The sequence below is a fragment of the Lampetra planeri genome, chromosome 19, assembly GCF_965212315.1.
Source record: "Lampetra planeri chromosome 19, kcLamPlan1.2.h2, whole genome shotgun sequence".
Taxonomy (NCBI): domain Eukaryota; kingdom Metazoa; phylum Chordata; class Hyperoartia; order Petromyzontiformes; family Petromyzontidae; genus Lampetra; species Lampetra planeri.
Window position 1 is genome coordinate 12,701,054 of NC_136125.1, and position 17,874 is coordinate 12,718,927.

Sequence of the window (17,874 nt, forward strand, 5' to 3'; positions counted from 1 at the left end):
TAAGGTGCAGAGAATCCCACCACCCAGAAGAGCAATATACGACAATGCCCAGCCAGCTCTGAGGCAGTGTGGGAAATTCCACATTCCCTCGGCACAAATCCAACACCTTCAGTTAACGCAGCGGGAACATTCACGCAGGCTGCACACAAATAAAATTCAACCACAAAGCAGCGCCCCCCCCCCGCCACCCCCCTCCCCCCCCGCCGTGCGTGCCTCTCTGTGAAGCAGCAACGTCGTTACCATGACGGTGAGGATGTGGCTCTGCTTGGTCTCGTGGTCCAGGCTCTCGACGGTGGAGAGCGCGCCCGTGTTGTAGTCGAGCTTGAACTTGCGCAGGCTGGCGACGTCGGTGCTGCTCACGATGGAGAAGGTGAGCGAGCTCGTGTCGTCGCGGTCCGTCGCGTTCAGCCGCAGGATCTCCGTGTTGGGAGGCGTCTCCTCGGAGACGCTCACCTCGTAGCGCGTCCGCGAGAACTGCGGCCGATGCTCGTTGGTGTTGATGACGCTCACCTCCACCTGGGGCCGGCACAAGGGGGGGCGGGGGGTAAAGTGTCAGCCCCGTGCTGCAGATGTACAAAGGCAACAATCTCCCTGCGTGGTGCACATCGATATGCCTGCTTATTCACTCAATCTGAGATTGAGTTTGTGCGCATCCTGCCAATGCATACATGCTGCGGATTAATTGTTTCAAACACGGCAGTATTTTATTCAATTTTTGTTATTTATTTTGTTAATTCGTAAATTTCAAACCAAAGACAAATTAATGTTCGTCCTTAACCAGTTACACATGTCATGTTCTTTTTTTGTGAAATACACAACTTTTATTTTTATTCCACATTCCCTCCACTCACATTGGCTGGCCGCATGTTTTGCTTGGATAATATGAATCCATTCCCATCTATACTAAATTACTCGCTGTGAACTATAAAATATATCATTCATTTCGATCTGAAACCGTTTAAGTGAAAGTGTTTAAGTTGGCACGAAACCCATAAAAACACGACTTTCAACTTGTGAGAGTTCAACCTCTCGGTTGTCAAGAGCGGCGACTCCCGTTGCTGCCCTCCATGCCACACCAGGGACTTGCGGACTCCAGCAGCCAGTGAACCCAACAAGCAGAACACTTTATGGGCCACTTATCGGCAGTCTAAGGGTCATTTATCACAGGTCATGAGGCACAACTGACCCACTGCCTAGCAGTTACAAGCAGGAGTGGGGGGGGGCCTTCGTCCCGGGTCACGTTTCACTATCATGGTCGACTGCAACAGCCTCAAATTACTGTCAGCAACACGATCCCCGACTCTTGCCCCATATGAATATGTATGTTTGTTTGGTTGGACTTCCTCTGCACCGTACATAGCCAACCGTGCTAATCGGACATGCAAGTGAATTACATTTGAGTCAGACTGTACCCCTTTCTGAAATAAAAAACGAGTTTACACGTTAAATGTGTTACAAGTTGTCCATGAAAGTCGCACACAATGCTCGTATTGATAGGTTAAGTGCAGGGGCATGATGATATTGCACTAAAATCCATGCAAGGTATGTGCAATGCGGTGCTACGAGCAGCTGGGAGGCTTGCATTCCAAATATCAGTCGGCAGAGGGCAGTCTAGGCACAAGGGAAATGCACCACCCAAACGCGGCAAATGACCAAGCAGCTTCACACAGACTGACACGGAGTTGAAAAACTGTGTGACCTTGCCACTATCGCACATTATTAATCTGGCAATTATGCATGACAAAAATTAAACAGCTCAGACAAAAGATTACAAATAATGGAAGGGAAAGGCTGATTATGTCTAAATTGTTAATTATCCCAAATCCTGGCTCTCTGAGAGTGATAGACCCTCGGCTTTTTAATTTCTATTTGCATACACAATTACGTTTACACAATGAAAGGAGTTGACACTCAACAATTAGCAAATAATAACTAAAAGGCTACATTGCAAGCTAGCGATGATGTGCTTTGGAGCAGACGAAGTGGGATGATGTATTTCTTGACAAACGAGCTAAACTTTTATATTTTAATCTCCAAAATGTAAAAATAGCACGCACGTGTGTTGCCCATCTGTTGTACTTATATCACGGCCAAGGTCACACGTGCCCTGCATGTCGTCGTGAACACAAGACCAGTTGCAAGGTGGCTCAGGAGACTCGTAATTTCTGGGTGAAGAGCGCCAAGCCTCTCTGTGCTTGTGGGTTAGAACCTGGGTAACCAAATTCGTTCTAACAGCAAGATGATGGTCTCATCCCAGTGACCAGGTAATTGCACACTAAAGGAATGGTATAAATGTGATATTTAAAAGCAATGAAAATTTCTAATTTGTAAAATATAAAGGTCACGTTTAAATGCGAGGAACACTCATGGCAGAGCGGCAGAGCACGAAGGAGTGCCCGCCAAGTGGTAAGTAAAAGATGAAAGTTGTTATGGAAGCAGAAGTAACGATGCGAGCATTCCAGAAGAACTTGTCTTCATCTCATGCCATGCCTCCAATATCAACAAAACAACGTTTTGCAGACAGCTGTCAATCCACTGCTGGATGAAGGCCTCCTTGCCCCATACTGCACCTGCGAGTTCGCCATTAGCGGGGGGGGGAGCCAGGACCAGTTAAGATATCACGCGCCACTGATGCTAGCCGTGCCGCCGGCCCTTCAATGTCACAAGTGACAATTATTTTTTGGTGACGAAAACCCAGATAAACCTACGGCCGTGACACTGAGCAGGCGAGCAGGCGAGAGCAGTCGTCAATAAATTGTCTCCACCAAAGGGGCGGTGGTGAGTTGGGGAGCCACAGAGGAAGGCATCGCCACGCAGCTTCAAGGAGACGTTTTCAAGAGTCACTACTCCGCTGATGAAAATAGCTGACGTCATGTCTTAATAAAATACACATCTGCGTCAGGTATTGTATATTCTGCGCACATAATTCACATTGGCCAGAGTAAACATATTTAAGTTCTCTTCAGGGTTTTTAAACAAACTTATAATATTGTTGTGCAACACATTTAACAAAAAGCCACTCTATTGTAAGGGATTGTTGAGTTTGTTCAGTAGTAGATAGAACAACTAATTCTTAGCCTTACTCTTACACGAAGACAACTGGCTAAGTACATAAGCAATGAGCAATTGGATGCAACTGGGGGGGGGGAGGGGTTCCAATGCAAAGTTCTCAAGTAATATACAATAATTAATATTGGTGACTGAGCTCAATGGAAGGCGACGGTCACCAAAGTCTTTGCGAAAGGAGATAGCACACACAGCGAGAGACAGGGTCCAAAACGTACAATTCGAACAACAATTATTGACCCGTTCATTTTCTTCCGTGTGTGTTCACACACCCAGGGTCCGATATAGATTCAAGGAGTAGTCGGAGCTAATGGTCTCAGCTTGACCAACCAACGCAAGTGCACACTCGAGCTCTGCGGTATACGAGGCTCTGCCTCTGCGTTCAGCAATGAGTCACTCCAGCCGCGTGTTTTCCACTGCAATACAAGTGGCTTCGTTCCCATTGCAATTTACTCGCTCTCCAAACTATTTGTTTTCGCTGTGACATCAACATAAACTGCGCCACACACAATGGGACATCTGTATCGTTGTTGGGCACTTGATGTGTTTTGTTGCAGACGAGAACAACAGAAGGGAGAACTGTCAAGGCGAGCAGTTTTTCCGTCTTCCCTGCCGCCTCAACGACCGCTCGGTCTGGGCGGACACACACGACGAGAGAGCGATCCAAGTGGGGAAGGGGAAGCCCGACCACCGCGGTGGGGGCTGCTTGCAGCGACGAGTGCACGCGCACATCGATCACGAGCACATTTTGAATCGATAAGCGCCGCGGGGCGAGTTGTAACTTTGTGTGGCCCACGAAAAGTAAAACGACGGAGGACTTCACTTGCTTGCGTGCGCATGCGGTAGCGTGGCGATTAATGTGAAGCATTTACCCAGGGGGTGGGTGGGTGGGTGGGACACACCAAGTTTCGAGACTCTTCTCCGGAGGGTCCTGCATTTGGATGTTTGGCTAATACGATTAATGAGTGTTGGGAATAGTTGTGGTGGGAAACTATGAAGGGTGCCTTATAAGTGCACATTATTGTTATTATTATTTGAAGAAACCCAAGCAATTCGAGGGCATTGCACTTAGCAATGTCATCCCGTGGCCACCTCACAGCCACAACATCTGGCAAGCCGACAACTGCACATGGCAAGCCATTTGTTGATTCGGATTCCGAAGCCCTGGTGCTCACCCATCCGAGGAATAATGGGGCTTCTGTGATGACGTGCCTGTAGGGTGACCGGTCATCGGCAATAATACATATTCATCATTCCAGTGGTAATCAAAACAATAACAATTCCAGTGACGGTCGTTTAAAATACTCTTTTTACACGATCACCACTTACTTAACTGTGAGCGGGTATGTGTACGAGTCCATTCGTGGTGGAATAACGATGAAGGAAGGCGTTGTGCTACAATGTCAGCGACCTGGGTTCAAATCCCAGGCAAGCAAAGAAACCAGTGTTCATTTGTATCTGCACCCATATCGGGTCAACACAGGTCAATTAAACCCTAAATGAGTCGAGTACAGACCACATCAGACCCTTGTCCCCCTCGTGTGCCTCGCTAGCGATAATCCTGTACACGCTTACTAATGGCACTCGCTCGATGGCTATAACGGGAAACCTTGTCCTCACACGTCTGCCTTTGTTATGAGACTGGAAGGTATATTACATCAACCATTGCTGCCCACCTTGGTTCACTGAATTTTTTCTATGTTCAGTGGATTTCAGTAATGTTTCACCCAAACTGCACTAACTGGTCTTGCTATTTCTCCATCGCTTCAGACACCGGTGAGCCAACAATTGGCAAAGCCCAATTACACCCAGTGGATGGCTGGGTGTGATAAATAATTATAACTCATTAAGTGAGCGTGGATGAGTGCAATGTCCTTGAAAAATAATAAGCTCTGATGTTGCCAGCTAGACAGCTGCTTACAACTTACGGAGGCCCCAAGCTGTTCATGAGAAATTATCAAAAATTGGTATGTGAAATGGAATAACCGTACAAGGCAGGGTGACGTAGCAGCAAGGTTAACGCTGCAATCCACCGCAGCCCTCGTGTGGTGGTTCCTTCGCCACGAGACAAGTGAGCGATTGAGGAAGCTTGGGAACGATAACAAATGTTGGTCGCGATTAATTTTTTTTTCAAATGACAAAATTAACGTACGACCTGGGCAAGAACACAAGGGGGGGGGTGTCAGGTCAAAGTCACGTGGTTCAGACACAAGATTACGATTTAGCTTGTAAAGTTGAGGTTTTGGTCAATAAAAGTGGTTTACGATTGAGATTGGTGACATTCGTTAAAGGGCGCCACAGTGGCGAGATGTTTACAACCTCGCTGGGTATACAGCAGGTCGTGAGTTCGATCCCAGCCCTGACGCCTGCTATATATGTGGAGTTTGCGTGTACTCCCTGTGGTCGTGTGGATTTTTCTCCGGGTCCTCCAGTTTTCCCCTCCACATTTAGAAACAACGTGCGTTTAGAGTATTTGACTGCTAGACATTTCCAGACGCCACTTCGTTGAACTATCATTTGTTGCCAGTGGACCTTACCTGGTAAAATAAACAAAACAGTTTAGTTTTAAAGAGTTTAGTTCTATGTAACGTTGTGGAGTATCCATGCCACCTTTTATTTATACCAGTATCATACTGTTTCATATAGAATCATTATAGTTCCACATCTCCCATGACCACGCTTGGCAACGTACGGTGCTAAAGAAGTTCAACTAACATCCATCGTCATCATCAGCCACGGCCTATCTAATGGCTGGATGAGGGTCAGTGATGACACGGCACGACCCAAGGCGTTTCCCCCCCCCATCCCTCGTGATCTTGCGATGTCACCACCTACCGATCTACCGATCCTCTGCACCCGTCCCGTCCCACTGCGCCGTCACGGCAGCGGCTGCGGTTTGTTCGCTCTCTTGGCTGCCACTCCATCGTCAGCCTCGACCGTCAGCCATCATCCTCCCCAGTGATGTGTCCTGCCTAAGCCGACTTGCCTTGCTAAGCAGTCAATATTATCCCTCTCAACTTGTTTTCGTAACCTTATTTGTTCGCGTATATCCCTCCACGGTTCTTTACGTGGAGTTTTCGGATTTTTTTTCCATCCATTTTGGCATTGGTCAAAGCTCCGTTGCGGATGTAAGGGCAGGCAATGTGCACCTCAGTGAAACATTCCAGGAGGAGCATTGTCTTGGTCCTTGTCGATTATCCAGTTTAGTCTTTCAAAAGCACTCAGCCTGGTCTCCCTCGCCTCTTTAAGTCATTACTTCTCATCCCGGTTTGCCTCTAATAACTTCCCCAGGCATATGTCTTCTAACGTGTTTTCTGTTTGTGTCTGTCATACAGACATCCTCAACGTACGCGGAACTCGTTGTTTGCGACTCTCATTTTGCTCACATTTATTTAGATGGGTTGTTGTTCTTAATAACTGAGTCATCAGACCGTTGCTTAAAAAGAACGCTGACAATGTCTGGATGCTCTAATGCTCTGATGTGCGTTTACATGTGCAGCAAAAACTAATCCTATGTTGCAGATTTGTTCATCTGTGTAATTAAGGCAGAACACAGCTCCTCCTTTGTAAAGAGAGAGATGATTTTCAGTATACAATGTATTAATAAAAACATTATAGAAGCGTTAATAATTGGGCAATTCTGCCCTTAAAAATCCAGATGCAATGAATGTAAAAAACGCAGCCAAAGAGAATCACAGTGCCAAGGTTCAGTGAGATTCACTTTAAAAAGGCCCGGTGATAATGATCGCCAATTTACTGACGGCGGGAGTCATTTTCTTTATTTAAACTAATCCATTGCATTGAGACCCCTCTCCAAAGAGGGCACTTGATATTGAACCTGTCCATCAGTGGCTAATTCACACAGGCTCCACCACAAATAGCATCTGGAGTAACTTATCAAGGGGTAGCACGTTCGACCAACCACATGCAAGCCCAAAGCCCATATGCAAGTAATCGTTTGCACATGCAACCAATCTTATTTTATGTAAACAGTGTTGCTCTACATGTAAATGACTTCGTTGATTAACTAAAACTCCCTTTCTGTGTAGTTATCGCTGGCATTCTTTTTCGGTTGTTGAAATCCACGCGCAAGACTTAAAACTCAGTTCTGAGACATAGTTTCCATAGAAATGTCATAGTGCGTGACGTTCTATTTAACATTAGCTTATAAAACCATGAGCACACATTGCTGCTATTTTTTTAGTTCTATTTAAACAAAAAAAACCTTTCGACCCCATAATGGAAAAACCGAACAAGAAAGCGCCGCATGAGACGAGACATAAAAAATAAACCTTTGAAAAATATCCCGGATAAAGAAAGGGGCAGCTGGGTGGGCTGGAGGTCACGCACGCCTGCCTCAAACTCCACGGATTTTTCGTTCCACCGCCCAGCTCACCTACGGCGACTTGTCTTGTGGGCACGTGGGGATCAAATAAAGCGCACATCCGAAAGAGGGTACCTCGTGAGGGTTGGTAAAGTAAAAAAAAAAGGCCCATGGCAACCATCATGAGCCTTTGTGTGGCACAGACGATGTACCCACACGTATGTACGTATGCATGCATGCTGAACTTATTTCGTACCGTACGTAGCCAACCGTGCTAATCGGAGGTGCGGGGGGGGAAGGACTGTCAACTGAACACAGAAAGCGGCACTAAGGAAATTAGTTTTTCACGAACACGTTTAAAGCTGTCTCTGATGATGCATCGCCTAAACGTATGGAATATTTTCCACAGCGTGCATCTAAAGCAACACACACACATTTGACTGAATGGCTAAAACAAAATGCATAAGTGTTATATAAGGCTCCCAATAAATAGCGGATTGGGTTGAGGGCTCCTGTCAAAAAATGTGAAATTGTGCACACCGTTCATTAAATCACTTGCAATCAACCCTTCAAATGATGAAGTGTCTTTTCATGCATTCTTGAACATGTGAAGGGCTGTAATTCTTTCATATTACTACTATTTGGATTAATGGATGTTTTCCAGACACGTCGTATGTCAATAACTATCCTTTATGCTCCGTGAGCCTCTATCCAATGTACTCAGTGCAAGATTTCATCATATCATGATTTGTTCTTTTGCCTGCGAAGTGTTATTTGAGACACACACACACACACTGTTTTTTCCCAAATATGTTCTCATGCAGTTTACAGAAGCGATATCACTGACGAAGGTGCTCACACGGGCACACTCCTTGCAGATGAATCTCTTCTGTTGTCACCTCACAAGGCCGGGTAAGTCAGTCTCCTACCTGGATGGCAGGACAGGGACAAAGCAGTGCGGTGTGAAATGTGGTGTTGGTTGTGCAGTAATGGACGCTTTAATCGAGATCCTAGCACTGTGCTAAGAGACCGTTTGTTTGATGGAGGTGTTGGAATTGAATGTCAGATCAAAGTTCTGGCCACTGTCTACACACCCTGTTGTAATGTTTACGAATGATTAATCGACAGAAGTAACCGCAGCATGGACGATAAACCTCCACAAGTGGCTAATAAAATATCTGGCATAGGTAAAGTCTTCCAACAGGGCTCGCACACACACACACACACACGCACACACACACACGCACACACACACACGCACACACACACGCACACACACACGCGTATCTGCTTCCCCTGTGTCGGCTGGACTTTGCTCAGTATGAGTTGTATGAAACTCAGTGGCTCCTTAAAGTATATGTATGCATGCATGTGTGTTTAATTGCACACATGAAGACTAAAACAATAATCCCAGGCTTGACCTTCAGACTGATCAAGTTCTTTTGGCAAGTACCTATCAAGGTTTACGGGGTGTAGGGGGGGGTGTAGCCAGTACCACGCCCCGGGCCACATTTCCTTCCATAGGTGCCGATGTTACACACCGCACCAAGCACTCAGTCGAGGCCGAGTCAACCGAGGAAGAGTCTGGGAGAAGCGCTGATATCATTTGCCGCATGTCAGCCATGGCCGGAAATCAAACTTTGTTGTGGGACATGCCGACGGCTCTGCCACGGCCGCACACTCGCAAGCAGGTGGAAGGAGGGGGGGGGGGGCTGAGCCACGCCACGAGGATGAACTAGTTGGACACGTCCCGTCCCTGGATAAATGGAACTTGATGACCCCCTGCTTGCAAAGACAACGGTGCCTTCAATATGGAAATCGTGCCCACAGTTCAATCGAGCTGGCCCACATGACGCGGCGTTTTAATAGACTGGCTTCTCAATTCATTTTACAAGGTTTGAGAAAATTGACCAGCGATGGTCAAAATGGATACAAGTAGGAAAAAAAAATATATCGCTGCTTTGTGATGTATGATACCGTGGTATTCTTGTAATATATAGCTCCGTACCCCTTAATGTATTGAAGGGAACAATGAAACTGTTGAAATCACAGAGATAAATGTGACATTTGCGAGAAGGGGAGATCAAGAGGGACCGGTGTATTTAAAACAGAGCCAACCAAAGACAAATTAGCTGCTCGACTGGTGCTATGTACTACAAAAGCATTAATATTCATGAAACTAACTGACCTGACTAAATCGCTGCAGAGGGCATCTAGGAAAACAATCAGCTCAAAAATGATTCCACTCCCTCATTAAACGAAGAAAAAGCATGCACTTTGCAAGGGCAGGTTACAGATATTCCATCTCAATTATGCAAATTCGGGAGTAAGTGATATGCGAATATTAGGTTGGATTAATGCTCGACAACCCAATGTTTACACATCACTTACATTCTCTCGAACGGGCCTGCAATTAAATCAGCTTAATGTGTTCATTTACTTCCTGTTGCTTGAGGCTCTGGTCAACAGGTCGTGAAATCTGACTTTGTATTCCGAAACATTTAATTACTGCTATTGAAGCCCAAATGTTCATCTCTGCAATAGCAAGGTCGCGTATAGCCATTCAGATTATAATCCTGGCATGAGCAGCACAACCACTGATACATTGGATCTTAAAAAACTAAACATTATATCGTAATTATTTACCTTCCAAATAAAATATTGGATAGTCGCTGCAACAATAAAAATGTGGATACACGCACGTACTGTTCGCTTCAAGAACTGTATTTGTAAAAAAAAAATGTATACAGTCTCAATTTTAAAAGCATAATAAATGAATGCAGTTAGACAATACATAACTTAAAAATACCGTGCTGTGATCCATGTATTAGTCTCATGAACGATACATCTACTGGTGAAGCATTCACATAAGTGTAAATCTTTTTTTAATTGTGGGGTATTGATATGCAACAATGTACTGTACTCTATTTTTTCTCCACATTTCCTATTAATATAAAGCCATGTCGCCAAATACGATGCATATGTTTTTTTCTGCGGTATTTATTACACTCAAGGGTTCATGATGGTCATCCAAAAGCACGTCATACGCATTTCTTGTTGTGAACATAACAACCATGTGAAAGCATTACGCATAAAAAACGAACATTGACTGGAATTAAAAGCATTCACCAATGTGTAGACTCCATTATGAATAATTTGCCAAATGACCTAGTTTCTTACAAGTGAGCTGCTTCTTACTGCTTGTTCTGGCCTAATAAGCAAAACCAATGGGCAACGTCCAGAGGCTTCAATCCTTGAGCACAATGTACTTGGCTCATGGACTTGTACGTACGCCAGCTGCAACAATTCGCGATCGTATTGGAAGCGTAATTAAGAGGACAATGCAAACACTGGAGCGAAAGTTGAACGATCCTCCTCCACTGATCACGCATGTTAGCTCTCCCGTGTCCACCTTCACTACTCAATGGAGTACTACGGCACTCAGGGAAGAACTTTACAACATCTGCACCAGAGCTCTAGGTATTGATGTGGATCAACAGCGAGCATTAAATACAAAACCGTTTAAATATGCAACCGTATCTCATTTATGTTCAATGGACAATTCATATTGAATGGGCCACTCCATAAGCAAATGCTGATATGAAATACGCGGTTTTGGCTGCGCTAAACTAGACGCTGTTCTGCCCTCACTTGCTGTGGCATTGTATGGCTTCACACAGAAGTTCAGCTTCAGTTCAGCTTCAGTTAAGTGTTTACATTACTCAGTGTCTTCAGCACTGGAACTGGGCGGCATTGGGCCGAAGCATTTGTGCTGGATAAATCTGAACCCTGACACCTTGAGAGTGATCTTAATGCAGTTCTAAATGCGCACTCTTGCACAACAGGCCTCTTTGTGGTGGTAATTATTACAGAGAGGAAGTCACGGCAGTCTACAGCAACGCTTGTCAAATCCCTATGAGAGAGCTTAACACAAATCTCTCACTACAGAGCATCCACGGGAAACGTGAGGGTTGGCGACCAGGTGGGAAAGCCATCTGATTCTGTGCTCAACACGTGCACCGTGATGACAATGAGTCCATCTTGCAGGCGGTGGGGTCACACACAGGGAAAAGGTTACGTCAGCCGGCGAGCAGATTCCTACAAAAGAAACGGTCGCTTGCGGTGAAAAAAGAATCGGTTCTCTAACGCAGACCGATCTTTCACGTTCCCCGGAGGGATGCCCACTGCGATCGCATAATGCCCCTGAGCGCCCAGTTTGCATCGCAGATTCATCGAGAGAGAATACCCGCGTCCCTTGAAGCCGTGACCACTATCAAGTGCGCCGCCTCTTGCCTTCTGAGAGAGGCGCTGTTGTCTCTACGACAAGCAAAGTCGATTGGCAAGGCAGTTTATTCGGGCATAATATTCAAAGCCACGAATATGACTGCACAGAAGCGGACGGTGATCATTGGCACTCTTTGGAGTGACACTTTCTCAATGCCGCTACAAGAGAGAGAACTGCCAAACCAATGTAGTACATTTCAAATAAGTGGTGCAGAAAGGTTGTGTTTTCTAACATGAGATAGGTACCCAATTAACTGGGTGGAGTGGTGGCACAGTGTTTAGCTCACGGCACTCTGTCCATGCTGCCTTATGTTTCATTGCTGACCATAGCTAATAGCGCGTGGTGAGTGATCTATTAACTAGTCATGGCTCCTTCCTTCACAGCCTGCATTAACCTGCGTGGTGAAGTATGGTCAAACAACCCCTATGATCAGCATGGCATGGGAAGGCCTTTATCCAGCAAAGGTCTCATCATCATCATCAGGATTAGTAGTACCATTCTACCCACTTGGCACAAGCCTCAGCATACCACCTGAATACACATTAGAAGATGTGATAATGTTTAAACTCAAGAATACTCTCACTCAACCCCTTTCTATTTACATATAGTGGAAAAGGTTTTATGTTGCAAGGAGCTTTGAAACGACTGAGCAGAAATCAACACTTTCTTCACATGTTGAGGCAACTCTTGCAGCACTGCGATGAAAGTGAAACGCCACAATGCACAGTGGTATATCTTTTATGGGAAGATAAAGGTCGCAATGAAATATTATCGACCTGATCTATTGACAGGTTTGCCTTTTTGAACTTCACATCCCTTTCAAGCTGCTTCTGTCAGTAGCCGACAAATATACACACGCTGTGGCAATTATACGCTTCACAAATGCATTTTTTTGGATTATATTGCATAAAAAAAATCTATTTAATGCTGATAATTAGCAGAATGGTTCCCCGGAAATATAAATAAAGGTTTATAACGAAAATGTAAAAATGATTTAGCATGGCCCTGCATGACAGTACACAGCAAGATACATTCTAATTGTTAACTTCAACTTGCAATTATATACAATTAGAGCAAATATGGCTGCCGATTTCTGAATTCAAAGGAAAAATGAACCCCCGTTTTAATGTTGCTTTAGAAATGTTAACTCATGGGAGTATAGCCAAGCTGTATCAAAAGGGCTCAAGTATGCATCCTGCAGTCTGTGATGCGCTTGCGCAAAGGCTCGCGGCTCGAAACGCATGGCCACCCTGGCTAATACTGTGGGTAAACTAACAACATAAAAACATCTGCTTCACGACTGGAGTAAAAGACGTTCTTTTAAAAAAGAACAAGCCATGTGTGCCGGGTGCCACCGTCCGAAATTTGGCAAGTAACATTTTTGTTTCCAACAAGCGACCTCGTTTGGTAAAAACCCATTGCCACGTTGCCGCTGCTGGTGGTCGACACCCATCCGTGTGCATCTTTATTGATTACGTTTACTCTGGGTGGCGCGCATACAAATCTACATAACACATAACAAAATAAATAAACAAACGCAGAAAAGAGTTAGTTCCCTGTGAAAAGGCACAGTAAATCTGTATTACGATAATTTATATAAATTAATGTAGACAATATGCATGCCTTCTCTTTAAGTGCCATAGCAAATCCATATTCGTTATTGCACGGTCGTTTTCAGATAATCGCTGCCTATTATGAAATTTAATCTAAAACTAATTTGATTTTGCATGCTTCCAAAACTATTTCTGGCGAGGTAGCATGTTAAATCTGAAAGCGCTTTGAAAGTATTACAATTTATAGGCATGAATGACTTGCTGAGAGGACCTCATGCATGGCATCACCGAACAACCTTTTGTTCAAATAGAAGTTGGTGGATTACGATTGAACAATGAAACTCGTCACGCATTAGTCTGCCTCCATTCCAACGCTGACATTCCAACCCTTCGAGTGTATTTCTCTTCCCATCAAATTATGCCGATGTTGGTTTAACCACTGGGAACATTGATTTTCTCAAATGTGATCTTTTGCATGAATTTTCACGTTAAAAAACATCTCCCTCCGTTTTCTCTCGGTCACATGAACAGGTCTTATTGCAGCAGCACATATTGTTAACGAGAACATGGCGATGTTACCACCACTTATTTTGAAATGACCTTGGCAGGGTACATTTTGTGTTATTTTTACATCTGTAAGTGAAGGGAGAGAAGACGGAGATGGGGCAGGGTGGGAGGTTGAGAACAGCCAGACAGAAACAAAAAAAGCATTGATGTTAAAATGTCCACGACAGTTGAGGTTGAAAGGAAAACCCTCACGGATGGTTCTTGAATTTTTCAAGTTCTTTAAGTAAATGTACCATGAGTGCCAAGCACCTTTCAGTCAACTTGAAGCTTGCGCATAAAACCATCGCATTTGCGTATGTGTGAGAATGGCAATTGCTTTGAGTCACAAATGATGAGCCATGTTATTACCGCTGACACATCCTATACCCAAACCTTCCATGCTGCCAAGCTCAAGGCCATCTCCCCCACTGGATCTAATAGCTGAGCATGTGGACACAAGCACTGTGACATTTTCCCCGATTTAAGGAAGTTTCCTGCCGAGCCTTAAGACCCAATTCTCTCACATCCTTCCTCAATCTAATAGCCCTCAATCTAACCCACCTAAAGACACCCTCATGCCCTTAATTCTATCGAACGGCCCCTTGCATTAATACCTTAGCCCTGCCCTGAACGACGCACACACACACACCTGCGTCATTGCAGAGTTGGTTCCATCGGTCACCATCACAGTCAGGTTGTAGAAGGACATTCGCTCAGCATCCAGGTTCTTGGCCAGCTCCAGAGTGCCGGTGTGTTTCTTAATGTGGAATTTGTTGTCCACATTGCCACCTGTTCAGACGAGATGACCGCAAGCAGTGAGCGCGACGACCGTCATTGTGTGCCGATTGAAACTTGTTCGCGATCGAGATTGGTTCTCCTCGATGCGTCATTGCACATCTGACCATACTAGCTCAGTTATAATACAAATGGAGAAGCAGCGTCAACAGCAAGTAGCACACTGCGCGCTATGGACCCAGCAAGCTAAGCTTGATTCCTGGCCATGAGCAACGTCAGTGGGGAGCGTTATCCCGGGGCACCACTCCACCAAGCCACACGCCAATCAGCGTGGTGAATGATGGTCAAACAACCCCCATAACGGACACGGTGTGGCAAGGCCTCCGTCCAGTCGTTTGTTGATAAAGGGCTGCAAATAACGATAATAATAATTTATTGTTACTATTGATTTTAATATTATGTTACAAATTTGATCCAGGCACGATGGATGAATAAATATATCAGCTTGTCAATGGTGTCTCATCGAATGCCGTGCCTGTTACAAGCCAAATCTCCCGCAATCAAGTTGGATATGCGTGTGATGAATGATTCAAATTGATTAAAGGACATTATGTGATTGTTCCTCAGTGTGATTACAAAAAAGAACGTTAAGTTTTTTTTGTTATTTTACACCTACAACCACCGATTCGCACGCAGGAATGAAAAAATTTTGACCGGTTTGGTAATGCACACAACCACAATAGCTACATGAAGCCTACTTTCTTTTAACATGATTTCAGACACGTAATTTTTCGATTTTATCACTGCTTAAATTTAATATACAAGTGTATTCTAGAAGCGTTTATTCTTTTAGTGTTTGCTTGCACATTTAATGTTATCACACTTTGTTTTGTGTTATTTTTTTTCATCATTCGCGGTTTTCGCAATAAAATTGAATGCTATGTTCACGCTGGCTCCGACTGCATCCTTCTGCTGTGGCCGTGGTGCTAATGGTGGTACTGCTGCTGCCACTGGGTGCTGCCAAGGCCTCATGGCATTTGTGGGCGATGAGGCCTTGGCCATGACGACGTCCTACCCTTGGATTTCCTCCAGGCAAAAAGCCTGCGCTCCAATCTATAATTTACTCTCAATTACACGGTTTCAACAAATACAATCCAGAGAATGGGAAATGTTTGATATGTTATTAAAGCAAGATCATTTAGAGCACTCTGTCAATGCACTGCTAGATGAAGACCTCCTCACACTGGGTCAGTCATGATGGGGTTGTTTGACCGTGCTGCATCATTCTGGTCAGTGAAGATTGGGGTGGCGAGATGTTAACTACCTCACCTGGCATACAGGAGGTCGTGTATTTGATCCTCACCCTGATGCCTGTATATTTGGAGTTTGCATGTTCTCCTCGTAGTCACGTGGATTTTCTCCGGGTGCTCCGGTTTTTCCCTCCATTTGATAAGACACTTCGTCAAGCTATTATTTATGGCCAGGTTGCTTCTGAAAAAGAGCTGCGTGGCTCAGTCGGGCCTTACCTGGTTTCTCCCCCGGGTAAGAATACACAGTAGTAGGAAACCACTCTTGACTTAGCAGAGGACAACTTGAGCGAATGAACTCGAATAATTTGGCAGGTGAATGAGGTGCGAGTAACGAGGCATTTCTGACCTGTGATGTCGAACCAGCGGAGGCCATTTATGGGCTGCGTGGGCAGTACGAGCAGCATGAAGCCCACAGGCTCAATCTCGATGATGGACACCGCGTAGAGGCTCTCGGTAAACGCCACCGGTGTCTGCGGCGGGTCGGGCCTGGCTATCCAATCCACGTCCAGCTTAGCCAAAGAGGACTTCAGAGGCCTTCCGTTGTCGACGACTTTTATCTGGAGATAGAAAGAAAACGAACATGATGAATAGGTGAAGGTGTATGCACTGGTTGTGCCTCTTCTCAAGGCATTCGTCTTCACTTTGTTTTTGATTGCATGTTTTGATAAACAAATGCATTGCAAGAATCTCTTACTTGTGAAAATGTTACGAACAATTCCCGCCAATAATCCAGCCTCAGAGGAACAAGCAACGCTAGATGAATCTTGACTTAAAGCTTTCGTGACTGCAGGAATTCATATTCTTTGGGTCTTTCGGTAAAGTCACGTAGATAGGTTCAAAGAAAATAACAAAAAAACTACGACGTTTGGATCGCTTGTGTTGCGATCGAAACGTGGTAGATTTTTGTTATTTTCTTTTAACCTATCTACGTGACTTTACCGAAAGACCCAAAGAATGCTAGATGAATATCGTAGAAGCTAACACTCGGCAGAACCAAGCTCATTTCAAGTAATTATCCTTGATTAAATACTTTCTGCTCCAGGAATAACTGGTGTTTAATCTTTAGAGCCATTGGCGATTCAAGCCACTGCTGTTAGAACGATGAAAAAAACGTATATTTATTTATCTTATTATAGGAATAGTTGTGTGCCCTGCCAACATTTAAGAGTAGGGTTCATAATTAAATAAGTTATAATCAAGATACTTATGGTGTTACCACCTCAATGTACATTTAATAAATATTGGAGCACCCAATAGTGCCACTACAGTAGAATCTCGTGGAGCTGCGGGTTGTAAATATGCATTAAAACTTCATTGACATTGCGTTGTTGAGTAAAATAAATAATGTCAGCTTTATTTGTGCACATTAGGTTTCAGGGATGCTTGAGGTTGGTTTATTGTTGACATTGTTCCCTGCACCCAGTTCAAGCACCAAAACTTCTAGTAAATAGCCACAGCTGAGAACTCTCACAAGCCGCTGTTTGCAGCTCAGCTGAGTGAGGATGGATTGTCACAATTCCTGCCGTGCTTATAAAAAGTTAGGCAAGCATGGGCAAAACACGGTCACCTACATGATTTGTAAGGTGCAATTATTTCAGCTTGTGTTAAGGTAACAACTAACGCCTGAGATTATGTGACCCAGCGGTAAGTAGACCGTGCAGGTGTTCACATGAGATCACCTTCCTCACCTACATATACAAAGCGATTACATTACACAGACAATCTAATAATCTAACATACCACGTGAATGTCTGAGAGGAAAACAACACCGTGAACGAACTTAATTTATCAACGTTATTTAGAAAGAATGCTGAGGGTCAGTGATTTTTAGAATATATATGTCAGCATCACCCAACCCTGAATGTTTATTTTTATTTTCCAGAGTAACTTTGGCCAGCATTTTACTGCGGATTTAATGACCACCGTGCTGAACAACAGCACGCATGGACCAAACTGAATTTCAGCATTCTCCATTATATGGTGCTACCAAGTAAATTCACTGCGCTGAAACCAAAAGGAATGGATTCTTGCATCAATACCGCAGGCACACATCGC

The 17,874-nt window shown here is 44.5% G+C and overlaps 1 protein-coding gene across 5 annotated transcripts in view; it reads right to left on the reverse strand.

The window, feature by feature from the left end:
• Nucleotides 1-17,874, reverse strand: part of LOC144724151 (protocadherin Fat 1-like) — a 227,325-nt gene that overhangs the window by 50,679 nt on the left and 158,772 nt on the right. For all 5 annotated transcript variants that reach the window (XM_078603071.1, XM_078603067.1, XM_078603070.1 and 2 more), the window contains exons 7-9: nucleotides 16,166-16,376; nucleotides 14,424-14,563; nucleotides 241-516 (exon numbers count right to left, since the gene is read on the reverse strand). In XM_078603071.1, the coding sequence (XP_078459197.1) occupies nucleotides 241-516; nucleotides 14,424-14,563; nucleotides 16,166-16,376 (627 nt within the window). The remainder of the gene's footprint in view (nucleotides 1-240; nucleotides 517-14,423; nucleotides 14,564-16,165; nucleotides 16,377-17,874) is intronic.